Source organism: Erinaceus europaeus, chromosome 8 (assembly GCF_950295315.1).
Source record: "Erinaceus europaeus chromosome 8, mEriEur2.1, whole genome shotgun sequence".
Classification (NCBI taxonomy): Eukaryota; Metazoa; Chordata; class Mammalia; order Eulipotyphla; family Erinaceidae; genus Erinaceus; species Erinaceus europaeus.
In genome coordinates this window covers 29,042,505-29,058,749 of record NC_080169.1, presented here as the reverse complement: position 1 = coordinate 29,058,749, position 16,245 = coordinate 29,042,505, and the positions used below count along the sequence as shown (strand labels likewise).

Here is a 16,245-nt window from a genome sequence, read left to right as displayed (position 1 = left end):
TCAGCAAACTTAGCAACAAAAAAGCAAATGACCCCATCCAAAAATGGGCAGAGGATATGAACAGAACATTCACTACAGAAGAGATCCAAAAGGCTAGCAAAACATGAAAAATTGCTCCAGGTCACTGATTGTTAGAGAAATGCAAATAAAGACAACATTGAGATACCACCTCACCCCTGTAAGAATGGCATACATCAAAATGACAGCAGCAACAGATGCTGGAGAGGCTATGGGGACAGAGGAACCCTTCTGCTGGTGGGAATGTAAATTGGTCCCACCTCTGTGGAGAGCAGTCTGGAGAACTCTCACAAGGCTAGAAATAGGCCATATGACCCAGTAATTTCTCTCCTAAAGATATATCCTAAGGACTCCATAACACCCAACCAAAAAGATATGTGTACACTTATGTTCATAGCAGCACAATTCGTAATAGCTAAAACCTGGAAGCAAACCATATGTCCAACAACAGATGAATGGTATGTTTACACAATGGAATGCTACACAGCTATTAAGAACAATGAACCCACCTTTTCTGGCCCATCCTGGGTGGAACTAGAAGGAATTATGTTAAATGAGCTAAGTCAGAAAGACAAAGACGAGTATGGGATGATCCCACTCATAAACAGAAATTGAGAGAGAAGAACAGAAAGGGAAACTCAAAGCAGAATCTGACTGAGTTTGGAGTATGGCACCTAGCAAAAAAATCTCTGGGTGGAAGCTGAGGGTAGAGTTCAGTTTCAAGGGTGGAGGGACAGGAAAAAAAATAAAAGACACAAACTCTGGAAAGAAGAACTAAAACAATGGCATAAAGAAGGGCAAAGAAAATAAAAACAAACAAAGCTGTCCTTGAGTTTACATTACCTGGAGTGTTCATAGCCTCCTGTTGCCTTTCTAGGAAGTGTCCCCCCTGTTTGTTGCTGGGGCTTTACAGCCAATTGGGGAACTAGTTGATAAACCCTGGACAGAAACAGAAACTCTACAAGAAGTGAAACCAAATTCCATCCAAGAATGAAACCACAACCAATCACATGAGATGCCCATGCCATCACCTGGCCCACAGACAGGGGAGCAAATATATTAATGATCTGGTCCAGCCGCCGGACTGCTGCATTCATCCCTGCAAGTGAAAGGAAGGGAAACTTGCAACTCAGTGGATGAATCCTTCTTCCTGATGAATTGCATGTCAGGCATTTGCCAGATTTGCTAGCTCTGCACTGGTTTACTGAGAACTGGAAACATCCCTTTTAGCCTAACTTTTGGTCTATCATGGAATTCTCATCCTAGGAAAGACCTGCAAAATTCAGTTACTGGAACTTGAACAATCGGAAGTTCAGTAACTGAGGAATAGAGAGAACTGGTTCCCTGTCTCAGCACATTTACTTATTTGTTTACACACCCTACATGTATGCTTCCTCATGTATGATACCTTCCCTTCTATCAGACTCTTTTCTTCCTTTTCTCCTTTCCTTCCTTCCTCCCCCTCCCTTTCTTCCTTCCTGCCTTCCTTCCTTCCTTCCTTCCTTCCATTTTTCCATCTTCTTTTTTGAAGATAGAGTGTCTGAGAGCAGGGGAAAAGAGGCAGAAAGGCAGAGGAGAGAAGATGCTGTAGCACCATTCCACTGCTTGTGAAGCTTTCCCTTGCAAGTCTTCCCATGTGGTGGCTAGAAGCTCAAACCAGGTTCTTGCATGGTAAAGAACACACTTAACAGGAGAGCCATCTCCCAGTCCCCTGCACTTTTTGTTTATCCTGCTTTATTATCTTAATAGCAATAATATCAAAAAGTTATAACAAGTCTGCTGACAAAAGGATAACAGACATAATTAGTTGAATAGTTGCCCTGCACCAGGCACACAGACATCTTTTACATCTACTTATCTCTCTCCACCTTCTCAACAACTCTAAAAAGCTGATCAAATCTCCCTTTTACAAGTCACAAAACCAGGGAGCCAGATGGTAGCACACCTGGTTAAGTGCACACATCCCAGTGCTCAAGGATGTGCTCAGCAGAGGGAAAGCTTTCTGAGTGGTGAAGAAGGGCTGCAGGTGTCTCTCTGTCTTTTCCCCCTCTTTCTATCTCCACTTCCCCTCTCAATTTCTCTGTTTCTATCCAATAATAAATAAGATATTTTTAATATTTATTTATTTTCCCTTTTGTTGCCCTTGTTGTTTTTTTGTTGTAGTAGTTATTATTGTTATTGTTATTGATGTCTTAGGACAGAGAGAAATGGAGAGCAGAGGGGAAGACAGAGAGGAGGAGAGAAAGACAGATACCTGAAGACCTGCTTCACTGCCTGTGAAGTGACTTTCCTGTAGGTGGGGAGCTGGGGCCTCAATCCTTACTTTGGTCTCCTTGTGTTTTACGCCACGTGTGCTTAACCCTCTGTGCTACTGCCCGACTCCCAAATAAAAGATTTTTAAAAAGAAATGAAAAAGAAAAAAATCCTTAAAAAACATTACAAAACAGGGAGTTGGGTGGTAGCACAGCGGGTTAAGCACACGTGGCGCGAAGTGCAAGGACAGGCATAAGGACCTAGGTTCGAGCCCCCAGCTCCCTATCTGCAGGGGAGTTGCTTCACAGGCGGTGAATCAAGTCTGCAAGTGTCTTTCTCTCCCCCTCTCTGTCTTCCCCTCCTCTCTCCATTTCTCTCTGTCCTATCTAACAATGATGACAACAATAATTACTACAACAACAATGAAAACAACAGGGGCAACAAAAGGGAAAATAAAATAAATAAAATTACAAAACCAAAGTACAAAGAGGTGAAGTTATTTGTCGAGGTCACAGAGAAGGTAAGTGGTAGAGCTGACATTCAAACACAGGCAGTTTGACATTAAAGTCTGACTCTTAACTGCCACCACCATCTAAAATCATCTGTACCATCCATGATCTGCACTTTAATTTTTATTTGTTTAAAATTAATTAAGAGACTAGGAATATTTAATGTTTATTTTATTTTTACTCAGAAACAGGATTCTTTCAATACCATGTCATTTGGATTTTACACACATAGATACTTTATTTTTGGTGGTGTTATTTAAGCCACAGTACATCCAAGTAAGTGTAGTTTAAGAGAAAGCATGATTATAAGGGGCTTCTGTTCTTTGTAAGGAGCATATTTTAATAGACTCCTCCATAATAGCTTCCTTTATCTTGGCTATCATGCTCATGAAGATTTTTCTAACAAAGAGTTCCAATTGCACAAATATAGGATAGAATGAGATCTCCGACTTTAAGTTGGTGATTTAAATATATCACGATGTGAATGATCCAAGTTTTGCGAATAGAAGAAAAAAGTAATGGAGATGTTAGGTTCTTCCATTTAGCTCTACTAATAAAATAACACAAAAAAAACATTTTTTAAAAAAAGATATAAATCTCACTAAAAAAAGATATAAATCTCACTATCAGCATTAGGTGATAATCAACATTTGAGATTTTTTTTTTTTTTTTACTGCATAGACTTAAAAAAAAACAACTTTCAATCCACTCATTTTCCAGGTCAGGTCAAGAACTGCCAAGAAGGGCCAATGAGATACCTCTAGCTCACTTGGTTAGTGTGCTGCTTTGCCATGTGCACAACCCAGGTTTGAGTCTGGACCTTGGCCCACTGAAGAGCTCTAGTGCTGTGGTTGGTCTCTCTCTGTTTGCCTGTCTCTGTTTATAATAATAAAAACCAAACAAATAAATATGATTTAAAAGTTAGAAGTTTAAAAATGCCCAGGAGGTCTAGGGAGATGGCATAATGAATATTACACAAAAGACCCTTATGCTCCAAGGTCCCAAGTTTAATCTCCAGCACTACCATAAACCAGAGTTGAGTAGTGCTCTGGTAAATAAATCAACAAACAAACAAATGCTTCAGGGAACTTCTGTAATGTATCATGTGTCTTGAGGACATTTCCTCTTAAAAGGATAGCCTACCCCCACCTGCAGGGGTGTCGCTTCACAAGCGGTGAAGCAGGTCTGCAGGTGTCTATCTTTCACTCCCCCTCTCTGTCTTCCCCTCCTCTCTCCATTTCTCTGTCCTATCCAACAACAGCGACATCAATAACAACAATAATAACTACAACAATAAAACAACAAGGGCAACAAAAGGGATATAAATAAATAACTACTTTTAAAAAAGGATAGCCTACATAAACTCTGGAAAATGAGAATATCATTCTCTTCTCATGTGCTTCCAATGAAGTGTTAGATGCTTTACAAAACCCTTCTCAAAACTGAGCTGGTATTAGGGGCAGGGAGGCTGCATGGATATTTTTCACAACCAACAGATAAGGAAAGTGAAATATAGAAAAGTTAAATAGCTTGCAGCTGATAAGACCAATAGCTGGCTTTTAGCTGAATTGAAATCCAGGTCTGTTTGATTCTAAATACCTTTATCTTAAAGGCTACCATCATGTTTTTCTCAGAGCCCTGATAGGCCCATGCAATCTATCACAAAGCCAGGCTGGTCCCAGCTGATCAGAGACCCCATGACCCCCAGAGTGGCACAGCTCACTAGCCAGCTGGCCTCTGTTGTTGCCCGTGAGGCTAACAATCCAGTCCTTCTGAATGGCGATGGTCAATGCTGTGCTGGCCAAGTTCGCTAAGGCCGCCAGCGTAATCACGACTGCATAGCAAATCACCTAGAGAAGCAAAATAAAGGCAATTTGGAATCTAAGAATAGACTTTCTCAGCCCAATTTGGTCTATCCAGTGATTTGTCTGACAGTTCCAGGAACATTTAAATAAACAGGAAGACCTTGGAGAGAATGAAGTTTGATGTGGCTTTAGAGCCAAAGACTATTGTGTGGATTCTAGGCATTTTCTCCTTCGCATCCCATTAACACCAGATCCAATGCTAATTTGTACCTTGCAGACAGAGACTCTGCTGTTCTGTTGTGCTCATGTCTGTGAGATTTAGGCTCTGATCCACAAATTAGGGGTGAGGAGAACACTGGTGAAAGATCAGCCAGATCCGAACCAGTGAGCCAAGCTGTACAGAGATGACTCACCGAAGGACAATCAAGTCTTGTCTCTAATACTCACCCTCTGGGCACAGGAGGAAGATGGAGAACACTTACAGTGAGCCAGCCATGCCAGATGTGCTCCATTTCCCTTTTGTAGGAGAACATAAGCATCAGGACAACGCAGCAGGTGGTGACAGAGGCATTCTGAGTGAAGAGAGAGGCATGCACAACTGGACATGTAAACACCAGGAGTCCAACATTTACTCTTGCTTTTAAGAGACAGGCTGTAGCTAAGCTGTCATTTACTGCAGAGTAATTGCATTTGACCAATTCCCCGTGCCACACAGGGTTGTTTCCATCAGCAACTGCAGGCTTAAGCAGGAGGCAAAGAACAGGCTCCAGTAATCACTAGAGGCAAGGTCTTTACGATAAAATAAAAAAAAATAAGGGGGGTGGGTGGAAGCAACAACTGGGTTTTGCAAGTAAATGAAGGCACACTTTCAGAGGATGATTTGAAAAGCAAGCTCCTGAAGTGCCTACCAGACAAATCAGAGAACTGAAAGGTCTCTATTGATAAATCACACTTCTCTGGATAAAATATGTGACTGCTTGGTGTGTATTGCAACAAAGTAAAAGACTTTGGGGTGGGGAGGTGGGTGGGGAAAGTGTTTAGGTCTTGGAATATGATGGCAGAGGAGGAGGACCTAGACTGTTATGTGGAAAACTGGGAAATGTTACACATGCACCAACTATTGTATTTTATGGTTGACTGTAAACCATTAATCTTCCCAATTACGAATTCAAGAAAGAAAGAAAGAATGAAAGAAAGAAAGAAAGAAAGAAAGGAAGGAAGAAAGGAAGGAAAAAAAGGAAGGAAGGAAAGAAGGAAGGAAGAAATATGTGACTGTGTGTATCAGTATGACATAAGGACAGCACTCCAGAGGTTAAATAGGTTAACCTTTTCAACTGTGTGGTTTTAAGAGAATAGCTTTCCAAGCCTCCTAGATGCAATGAAACCAGCATCTTGACTAGTAATCACAAGAATAGGAAAAAACTTAGAAAATCTTATGTTCTTATTGGATAAAGGAGGGTTAAACCATAATCATAAGCTGAAAGTACCTTCATTTAAACAAATAAATCTCTAGACATTAATTCTTAGTTTTGACAGCCTACATGATATAAAATATGCCTTTTTCAGAATTGTCTATAACAAAAATAAAATGACTATTTATACATGGGGTATAACATATATTAAAAATAAAGCACATTTTCAGTGTTAATAATGGGGGAAGGGGCCAGGGAGACAGAACTGTGATTATGCACTAGAATTTCATGCTTGAAGCCTTAAGGTTTCAAGTTCAATCCCTGACATCACCATAAAACAGAGTTAAGCTTTCCTCTGTTCTCTTTCTCACCAGAATAACATAAATATCTAAAAAATGTATGATGGGACAGAATTTAAAAACCACATCAAAAGGGATTCAGACAATGGTGCAGCTGGCCAAATGCACATTACAGTGTGCAAGGACCCAGGTTCAAGGCCCTGATCCCTACCTGCAGAAAGAAAGGTTCATGAGTGGTGAAACAGTGCTGCAGATGTGTTTCTGTCTCTTTCCCTCTATCTCTCTCCCCTCTTCTCTCTGTTTATCTAATAATAAAAATAAATAACTAAAAAAACCACATCAAGATATTTTAGAGGTGTCATTTAGAGAATGCCACAAGGTTGCATTTTTGTTACACTAAAAAATCAGAAAGTCTATGAGATATAATAACATACCACATAATAATGCATGCTATAGGTAAAAATATTACCTTTGTTTCTTGGTTTCCTGTCAATCCAATCATCAATTAAAACTCCAAATATTAATACAGACCCAGCCACCACTAAGCCAAATATCATTGTTAGGAAAAGATTGTGCCCATAGAATTCTATAAGGAACACAGACATGGCAAAATGCCACATTCGGTCTCCCTGCAAGGCAATAGAAGCCAAGTTTTAATTGGTAGCCTAAAAGAGGCAAGATGTAAAACCAAATGTCAAAATTATGCTTTTATATGGCACAGATATAACATGTTTAATGCAATATACTTCTCTCTCTCTCTCTCTTCACCTGGGACCCCAGAGCTTCAGGCCTGAGAGTCCATTGGCATAACCATTATGCTATTCCCCCTGCCCAATATAGTTCTATTTTCAAATGCACGGTAGAACATACCGTATAATATTAAAAGCATCAAAGAGCTAAGAGGCCCATTAGAAAATGTCGAACGAATACTTGTGAGAACATGAGAACTCAAAGAAGCAAGTCTAGCTTCCTTGAGATGTCTGCTGATGCAGAAGAAACGACTATAAAATAGAAAGACTCCCTTTGTCTACCTGTGGGAGAATTAAACTCACCAGCATCCATCTGCTAGAACAATCACAAAACAAAACAATCAAACATATGTACACTAAGTATATTTATACATATTTATATATTTTTGTATTTATTTATTTATTTATTTATTTAATATTTACTTATTTTCCCTTTTGTTGCCCTTTGTTGTTTTATTGTTGTGGTTATTATTGTTGTTCTTGATGTCGTCATTGTTGGGTAGGACAGAGAGAAATCGAGAGAGGAGGGGAAGACAGAGAGGGGGAGAGAAAGACAAACACCTGCAGATCTGCAGGCTCTTTATATATTTTGGTTATTAAAAGCTTTTTAAAATTTTCTTTATTGGGGAATTAATGTTTTACATTCAACAGTAAATACACTAGTTTGTACATGCATAACATTTCCCAGTTTTCCATATAACAATACAACCCCCACTAGGTCCTCTGTCATCCTTTTTGGACCTGTATTCTCCCCCCTACCTACCTCAGAGTCTTTTACTTTGGCGCAAGACGCCAATTCCAGTTCAGGTTCTACTTGTGTTTTCTTTTCTGATCTTGTTTTTCAACTTCTGCCTGAGAGTGAGATCATCCCATATTCATCCTTCTGTTTCTGACTTATTTCACTTAACATGATTTCTTCAAGCTCCATCCAAGGTGGGTTGCAAACAGTGAAGTCACCATTCACCATTTTTAATAGCTGAGTAATATTCCATTATGTATATATACCATGACTTGCTCAGCCACTCATCTATTGTTGGACACCTGGGTTGCTTCTAGGTTTTGGCTATTACAAATTGTGCTGCTAAGAACATATGTGTACACAGATCTTCTTGGATGGGTGTATTGGGATCCTTATGATATATCCCCAAGAGAGGAATTGCAGGATTATAGGGTAGGTCCATTTCTAGTCTTCTGAGAGTTCCCAGACTGTTCTCCACAGAAGTTGGACCAATTTACATTCCCACCAGCAGTGTAGGAGGGTTCCTTTGACCCCACATCCTCTCCAGCATTTGTTGCTATTACCTTTTCTGATGTATGCCATTCTGACAGGCGTGAAGTGGTATCTCATTGTTGGTATCTCTTTATTTGCATTTCTCAGACAATCAAAGACTTGGAATATTTTTTAATTTTTTCTTGGCTTTTTGGATCTCTTCTGTCCATGTCCTCTCCCCATTTTTGGATGGGGTTATTTGTTTTCTTGTGGCTGAGTTTGGTAAGCTCTTTATGTATTTTGGTTATTAGCCTCTCATCTGATGTATGGCATGTAAAGATCTTCTCCCATTCTGTGAGGGGTCTCTTGGTTTGGGTAGTGGTTTCTTTTGCTGTGCAGAAACTTTTTAATTTGATGAAGTCCCATAGGTTTATGCTTGCCTTAATCTTCTTTGTAATTGGATTCATTTCACTGAAGATGTCTTTAAAATTTATGCAGAAAAGAGTTCTGCCAATATTTTTCTCTAAGTATCTGATAGCTTCTGGTCTCACATCCAAGTCCTTGATCCACTTAGAAATTACTTTTGTATTTGGTGAAATATAGTGGTTCAGTGTCATTCTTCTGCATGTTTCAACCCATTTTTTCTAACACCATTTGTTGAAGAGACTCTGCTTTCCCCATTTAATAGTCTGAGCACTTTTGTCAAAGATTAGATGTGCATAGGTGTAGGGGCTTACTTCTGGGCTCTCAGTTCTATTCCACTGGTCAGTGTGTCTATTCATGCATTACCAAGCAATTTTTATTATAATAGGCCTATAATACAGTTTGAGATCTGGGAGTGTGATGCCTCCGGTTCTGTTCTTTCTTCTCCAGATTGTTTTGGCAATTCTAGGTCTTTTCTGGTTCCAGATAAACATTTGCAGTAATTGTTCTATTCTCCTAAAAAAAATGGGTGGAATCTTGATGGGGAATAGCATTAAATTTGTATATGGCTCTAGGTAGTATATTCATTTTGGTGATGTTAATTCTTCCAACCCATGAACATGGAATATCTTTCCACTTCTTTGTGTCTTTTTCAATTTCCTTGAATAGTGACTCATGAAGACTCACAAGTCTTTGACTTCTTTGGTTAGATTTATTCCTAGATATTTTATTGTTTTTATTGCTATGGTAAAAGGAATTGATTTCTGGATTTCAACTTCTTCTAACTTACTATTTGCATAGAGGAATGCCACTGACTTTTGAATGTTAATTTTGTAGCCTGACACCTTACTGTATTGCCTGATGATTTCCAAAAGTTTCGTGCTGGATTCCTTAGGTTTTTCTATGTATACTACCATGTCACCTGAAAATAGGAAGAGTTTGACTTCTTCTCTTCCAATCTGTATCCCTTTAATTCCTTGCTCCTGTCTGATCGCTATGGCAAGAACTTCCAACACTATGCTGAATAATAATGCTGACAGTGGGCAGCCTTGTCTAGTACTTGATCTGAGGGGAAATGCTTCCAGTTTTTCACCATTGAGTATGATGTTGGTTTACTATATATAGATTCCACTATCTTGAGGAATTTTCCATCTATTCCCATTTTTTGTAGTGTTTTGATCATAAAGGGATGTTGTATTTTGTCAAAGGCTTTCTCTGCATCTATTGATATGACCATGTGGTTTTTGGCCTTGCTTTTATTGATGTGGTAGATGACATTGATTGATTTACACATATTAAACTAACTTTTCTCCCTTGGAGAAACCCCACTTGGTCATGATGAACAATCTTTTTAATATACTGCTGTATCTTTTTTGGTTGTGTCTCTGTCTGCTTTTGGTATCAAAGTGATGTTGGCTTCATAGAAGCTGGAAGGGAGTATTCCAGTATCTTCAATCTTCTGGAAACCTTTTAAAAGCAGTGGTGTAGGAGTCAGGCGGTAGCACAACAGGTTAAGCGCACATGGCGCGAAGCACACGACTGGAGTAAGGATCCTAGTTTGAGCTCCCAGCTCCCCACCTGCAGGGGAGTCATTTCACAGGTGGTGAAGCAGGTCTGAAGGTGTCTTTCTCTCCCCCTCTTCATCTTCCCCTCCTCTCTCCATTTCTCTCTGTCCTATCCAACAACGACAACAACAATAATAACTACAACAAGGGCAACAAAAGGGAATAAATAAATAAAATAAATATTTAAAAAAAAAGTAGTGGTATTAGTTCTTCTTTGAAGGTTTTGTAGAATTCATTTGTAAAACCATCTGTTCCAGGACTTTTATTTTTGGGAAGGGTTTTAATAACTGTTTCAATGTCATTAGCTGTGATGGGTTGTTCACGTTATCTAGTTCCTCTTTACTTAATTTTGGAAGTTCGTAGGTTTCTAGGAAATCATACATTTCTTCCAGGTTCTCTAGCTTGGTGGCATAGAGTTGTTCATAGAAGTCTCACATGATATGCTGAATTTCTGCAGTGTCTGTTGTGATATCTCCACTTTCATTTATGATCCAATTTATGTGTGTCTTCTTCCTTTTTTTGTTTTGTGAGTCTGGCTAAAGGTTTGTTTATTTTGTTCACTCTTTCGAAGAACCAACATTTACTTTCGTTGATCATTTGTATGGTTTTCTTATTTTCAATGTTATTGATTTCTGCCTTCACTTTAGTTATTTTTGTTATTCTGGTTGCTTTAGGGTTCCTTTGTTGTTGTTTGCAATCAGGTTGTTTATTTGTGCTTTCTCTTTTTTTCCTAATGTGCTTGTATGGCTATGAACTTCCCTCTCAGTACTGCGTTAGCTGTGTCCCAAATATTTTGATAGCTTGTGTTTTCTTTTTCATTGAACTCTTGAAACATTTTGATTGCTTGATTTCCTCTTTTACCCAGTAGTTGTTAAGGAGTGTGCTGTTGAGCTTCCACATTTTGGGACTTTCACTAATCTTTTGTTGATTATTAAGTGTTAGTTTAATTCCACTGTGGTCTGAGAATGTGCTTGGGATGATTTCAATGCTCTTGAATTTGCTTATGCTGTGTTTGTGGCCTAACATATGGTCTATCCTTGAGAATGACCGATGTGGACTTGAGTAAAATGTTTATTCCAGTTTCTTGGGATAAATGAGTGTGAAAATGTCCAATAGTTCTAGTTTATCTATCTCCTCATGTAGCTCCCTCATGTCTTTATTGATTTTCTGCCTGAATGATCTGTCAAGTTGAGAGAGTGAAGTCTCCTACTATTAGTTATAGGAATAGCATTAAAAGAAGGGTATTTTTTCTGGTACCTCTGCTTGTTCCATGCTGACCCTGCTCAATTTCAGCTGATAGTAGGAAACTTCTGGAAGATCCCCTCCCACTTCAGAAATTCCTGGGTATGTTTCTAGGTCATACATCTAGCCCAGCCTGAGGAGAGTGTTTGGCCAGGGTTAGATTAATCTGCCTGGGATAATCTCATTTAATTTTTTTTAATTAAAAATTTTAAGTTTTATGTTTAAGATGAGAGAGAGAGAGGAATAGAGAGAGAGAGAGACAGGGAGAGAACTAGAGAGAGAGAGAGAGAAAGAGAAAAAGAGAGAAAAAGAGAGAGAGAGAGAGAGGAAGAGAATGAGAGAGAGAGAGAGAACCAGAGCACTACTCTAGGACATGAAGTGCTGCTCTGACTGGAATATTCCTCACAACTCCATTAGTTTTAGTTTCCCATCCCCCAAAAAACCAGTGGCTCACGAATGTCCAATTTTACCACTCAGTGTCTTGTTTTCCATTCAGGGGTGGAGGGGAGAGCTGGAGAGATAACACAGCACTTGGAGCTTTTGTGTGGCATCAGGATTCAAACCCTGTGTACATGGCAAGGTAAGCATCCTACCTATCTCTCTGTTCCCACTCTATAAAGATCTTGACTGAAAAACCATTTTGCCAGTGGATTCTTCCCTACCCAATCTTCCTAAAAACCAGCACTAACCCCACTCACCCACAGAACATTTTGCAGTGACAGAAATATATCTTCAGTGTCTCAAAGCATAGCCACCACATAGCTATTGTGCAAGTATAAATGGGGCCAGTATGACCAGAGAACTTAATCTTTGTTGTTTTTAACTAATTAATTTAATTTATTTGTCTCCAGGGTTATTTCTGGGGCTCCGTGCCTACACTGTGTTCCTGCACTGCTCCTGGTGGCCATTTTTCCCCCTATCGTTGTTGTTGTTGGATAGGACAGCGAGAAATTGAGAGAGGAGGTGAAGAGAAAGACACCTGCAGATCTGCTTCACTGCTTCTGAAGCGGACCTCCCCCACTGCAGGTAAGGAGGCGGGGCCTCGAACCGGGATCTTTGAGACAGTCCTCGCGCTTCACACTGTGTATGCTTAATCTTGTGTGCTACCGCACAGTCTCCAACCTTTTTTTTTTGTTTGTTTGTTTGTTTGTTTTTGATAGGACAAAGAGAAATTGAGAGAGGTGGGGAGAGATAGAGAGAAAGAGAGAAAGACACATGCAGACCTGCTTTGCGGCTTGTGAAAGGTCCTCCCTGCAGGTGGGACACTGAGGGCTGGAACCTGGATCCCTGCCCGGGTCCTTGCTTAGTATTATGTGAGCTTAACCAGGTGCGCCATCACCCGCCCCCCTAATTAATTTTATTTTGAAGTTTTTCTTTTTTTAATTTAGGGAGGAGAGAAGGAGACAGAGAGAAAGAGAAAAGACACCTCAGCACTGCTTCAACATCATGGAGCTCTCCCAGTGCCATACATAGTTTGCATGTGTTACTGGCGCTCAAACCCAGTGTCTTGCACAGGGTAAGGCATATGTTCTGGCAAGTGAGCTCTTTCAGGTCCCTTCATTAATTTAAATGTCCTAGTCACACTGGGTTGGCAATTGCCATGCTATGAACACAATGTTTGCATACTCATCTCCTTTGCTCTTTTTCTTACCATCTGTCACTAAGATATGTTTTATTTATAATGTACTTGTATGTCCTTTTTTTTTTTTTTAGATAGAAACACACAGAGAGAAAGAGAGAGAGAGAGAGAGAGAGAGAGAGAGAGAGATCGCAGCACCAAAGCTTCTTTTAATGTGGTGGTGCTGGGCTTGAACCTAGGTGGTGCAGATAGCAAAGTGCACTATCCAAATGACTTATTATGCTAACCCTTGTATACCTTGTTTATTACTTGTTTTTTCTACTAAAATTAGAGCTTCATGAGGGGCAAGTTCTTTGTTGGTTTTGTTCACTACAGTGCCCTGAACAAAGACTAGTTCCTGGCACATAATAGCCATCAAAGAAGTTTATCTTCATTGAATGCAGATAGATATAATAGAAGACCCCGTGAAGTGCAAGGACCGAGATAAGGATCCTGGTTCAAGCCCCTGGCTCCCCACCTGCAGGTGAGTGGCTTCACAGGTGGTGAAGCAGGTCTGCAGGTGTCTATCTTTCTCTCCCCATCTCTGTCTTCTCCTCTTCTCTCCATTTCTCTCTGTCCTATCCAACAACAATGATATAAATAACAACAACAGTAATAACTACAACAACAAAAAACAACAAGGGCAACAAAAGGAAAAATAAATCAATATAAAAAATTTAATAAAAGGAAAGAAAAAAATAGAAAATAAGAGATATAATAGAATAACCTTCAAGTTCCACTGAGGCACTGATCCAGGTTGCTCTCTGTCAACTACCAGACCTTGATATAAATCTCACCTCTTTACCTGGATGTTCCTTTGTTCTTCGGGCCTTTTTGACCTGCCAACACACTTAAGCATGCATATTTAGCTTCCCAGTTGTGTACCCACTAGCTTGGCCTACTACTCTATATAGCCTCATGCTTTGGACCCATCCAAATACTCTCCCTGCCCTCTCTCTTTTTAAAGATAGACACAAAGAGACTGAGAACGAGTGAAAGAGACCACAACACCAAATCTTCATTCACTGTTGTGGGGACCAGGCTCAAACCTCGGTGATGTACCTGGCAAAGAAGCACACTATCCAAATGAGCTATTTTGCCTGTCCATTCAAAGACTTTTCCATTTTTGTTGTCTTCTCTTCTCTTTCTTCCCTGACTTTCTTTTTAAAATGATTTTCTGTTGGATAAGACAGAAATAGAGAGTAAAGGAGGAGATAGAGGTAGATAGAGGACAGATAGAACTATCTGAAGCACTATTTACCACTCATGAAGCTTCCCCCTTGCAGGTGGGGACCAGGGGCTTGAACCCCCGTTCTTGCACAGCCATGGTAACATGTGTGCTTAAATGCTCCCACTACTATATTTAATTTAATTTAATTTTATTTTATAGTTTCAGCAACTGTCTTGCAACCATGATTGACACTTACTTGGGTTAGAGCTTGTGGTTGCTAATGCCCTTTTCAATTAGACAGTGATGCAAAGTTTCGTTAAAACTTTGTTTTTGTTAAAGCAGTGTTTAGTGTGGGGCAAACTGCTCTATTGTCAGGCAGACTTCTTTAATTTAGGGACTTCACTTCATGTGTATTCCCAAATGATGCAACACATCAGATTTCACAGTTTGCATGTAACAGCATAAAAAATGTACAGAAGATTTTTTTAAAAAAAATCTGCAGTTGTAATGATAAAGCTAATTGTGTATTTGAAATAGTCAACACTGCTTACAAACATAATTAGGAAAAATTAAGACACATTGTAGAAGAGAAAGGTGGGGAAACAAAGCTAACTGCTGGGTGACATTTTAATTAGTAAAGTCAATGGAGATTTTTGTAAAGCATTGTTATATAAAAGAACACATGCTGCTTGATTATCTTGGCTTATTTAAAAAAAATTTTTTTATTTATAAAAAGGAAACATTGACAAAACCATAGGATAAGAGGGGTACAGCTTCACACAATTCCCACCACAAGAACTCTGTATCCCCATATAGCTTTCCTATTCTTTAACCCTCTGGGAGTATGGACCCAAGGTCATTGCTGGATGCAGAAGGTGGAAGGTCTGGCTTCTATTATTACTTTTCCACTGAACATGGGCATTGACAGGTTGATCCATACCCCCAGCCTGTCTCTCTCTTTCCCTAGTGGGGAAGGGCTCTGGGGAATCAGAGCTCTAGGACACAATGGTGGGGTCATCTGTTCTGGGAAGTCTGGTTGGCTAGCATCATGCTAACATCTGGAACCTGGTGGTTGACAAGAGAGTTAACATACAAAGCCAAACAAATTGTTGACAAATCATGGACCAATCATGGCTGGAATAGTGCAGATGAAGAGTTGGGAGGGGGTCCTCATTTTGTAGATAGCTAGTAGGCATATTTTAGTTAAATTTCAAAGGGCCTGTGGCTATACTAGTTTTTTTTTTTTTTTTTTTTCCTTTTTGCCCCTGAGCCTGAAATCTGATATGTCGGTGGATCCAAGTTATTGTCTGGGGAGATGATGTCATGGCTGGAAAAAGGACCAGAAAGCTGGATCAGGGAAGAGAGTAGCTCCCTATTATGGGAAAGGGGTATAAATATTGTTGACTGTAAACCCCATTGATTTGATGTGATCTTGGGCCCATAATTAGCTTAGGAGCCTGTGTGACCTCTGCATCCCTCTAGATCTGAGCTCACATTCTGTGGTCATGAGTAGGAACATTCCATGCTGCCCCAGTATGGACCCATCCTCCTCAGGTGTAGCATAGACTATGTTGACCATCCTCCCTTCAAAGGATGGAACATTCTCTACCATTGTTGATCCAAGTTGAGGGCAAGGCCCTATGGGGGCCCACAAAGGGGTCTATTTTGTTGTTCCTGATATAAATGACCAGTAACAGTGGAGAGAGGGATTTATTTGAGTTCTAAGCCCATCAAGTCTGTTTAGGAATCTCAGAACTCCCCAATTAGGGCCCCAGCTGATGGAATGGACTGACAGTGACTAAAGAGTCATCATTAAAGTATGCCAGTCTCTTGCTCTTATTCAGCTTTTGGAATGAGAGAAATGTAATAGGAAGTAGGCGAGGAAGGTATCTAAGTCTAAGTAGACACTATTTGATTATGAACTTTATACTGGGAGGCGGAGCTACGAGCAGCAGATCACTTTCTCTCCTC

At 39.8% G+C, this 16,245-nt stretch overlaps 1 protein-coding gene across 1 annotated transcript; it reads right to left on the bottom strand.

The window, feature by feature from the left end:
* Window positions 1–255: 255 nt before the first annotated feature.
* Window positions 256–11,608, bottom strand: LOC103114311 (solute carrier family 40 member 1-like). Its single transcript, XM_007523959.2, has 5 exons — window positions 11,501–11,608; window positions 6,766–6,925; window positions 5,068–5,183; window positions 4,504–4,630; window positions 256–1,117 (listed from the first exon to the last, which is right to left on the bottom strand). Exons 1-5 carry the CDS (start codon window positions 11,606–11,608, stop codon window positions 858–860), a joined length of 771 nt encoding a protein of 256 aa, XP_007524021.2. The 3' UTR covers window positions 256–857.
* Window positions 11,609–16,245: the final 4,637 nt, after the last annotated feature.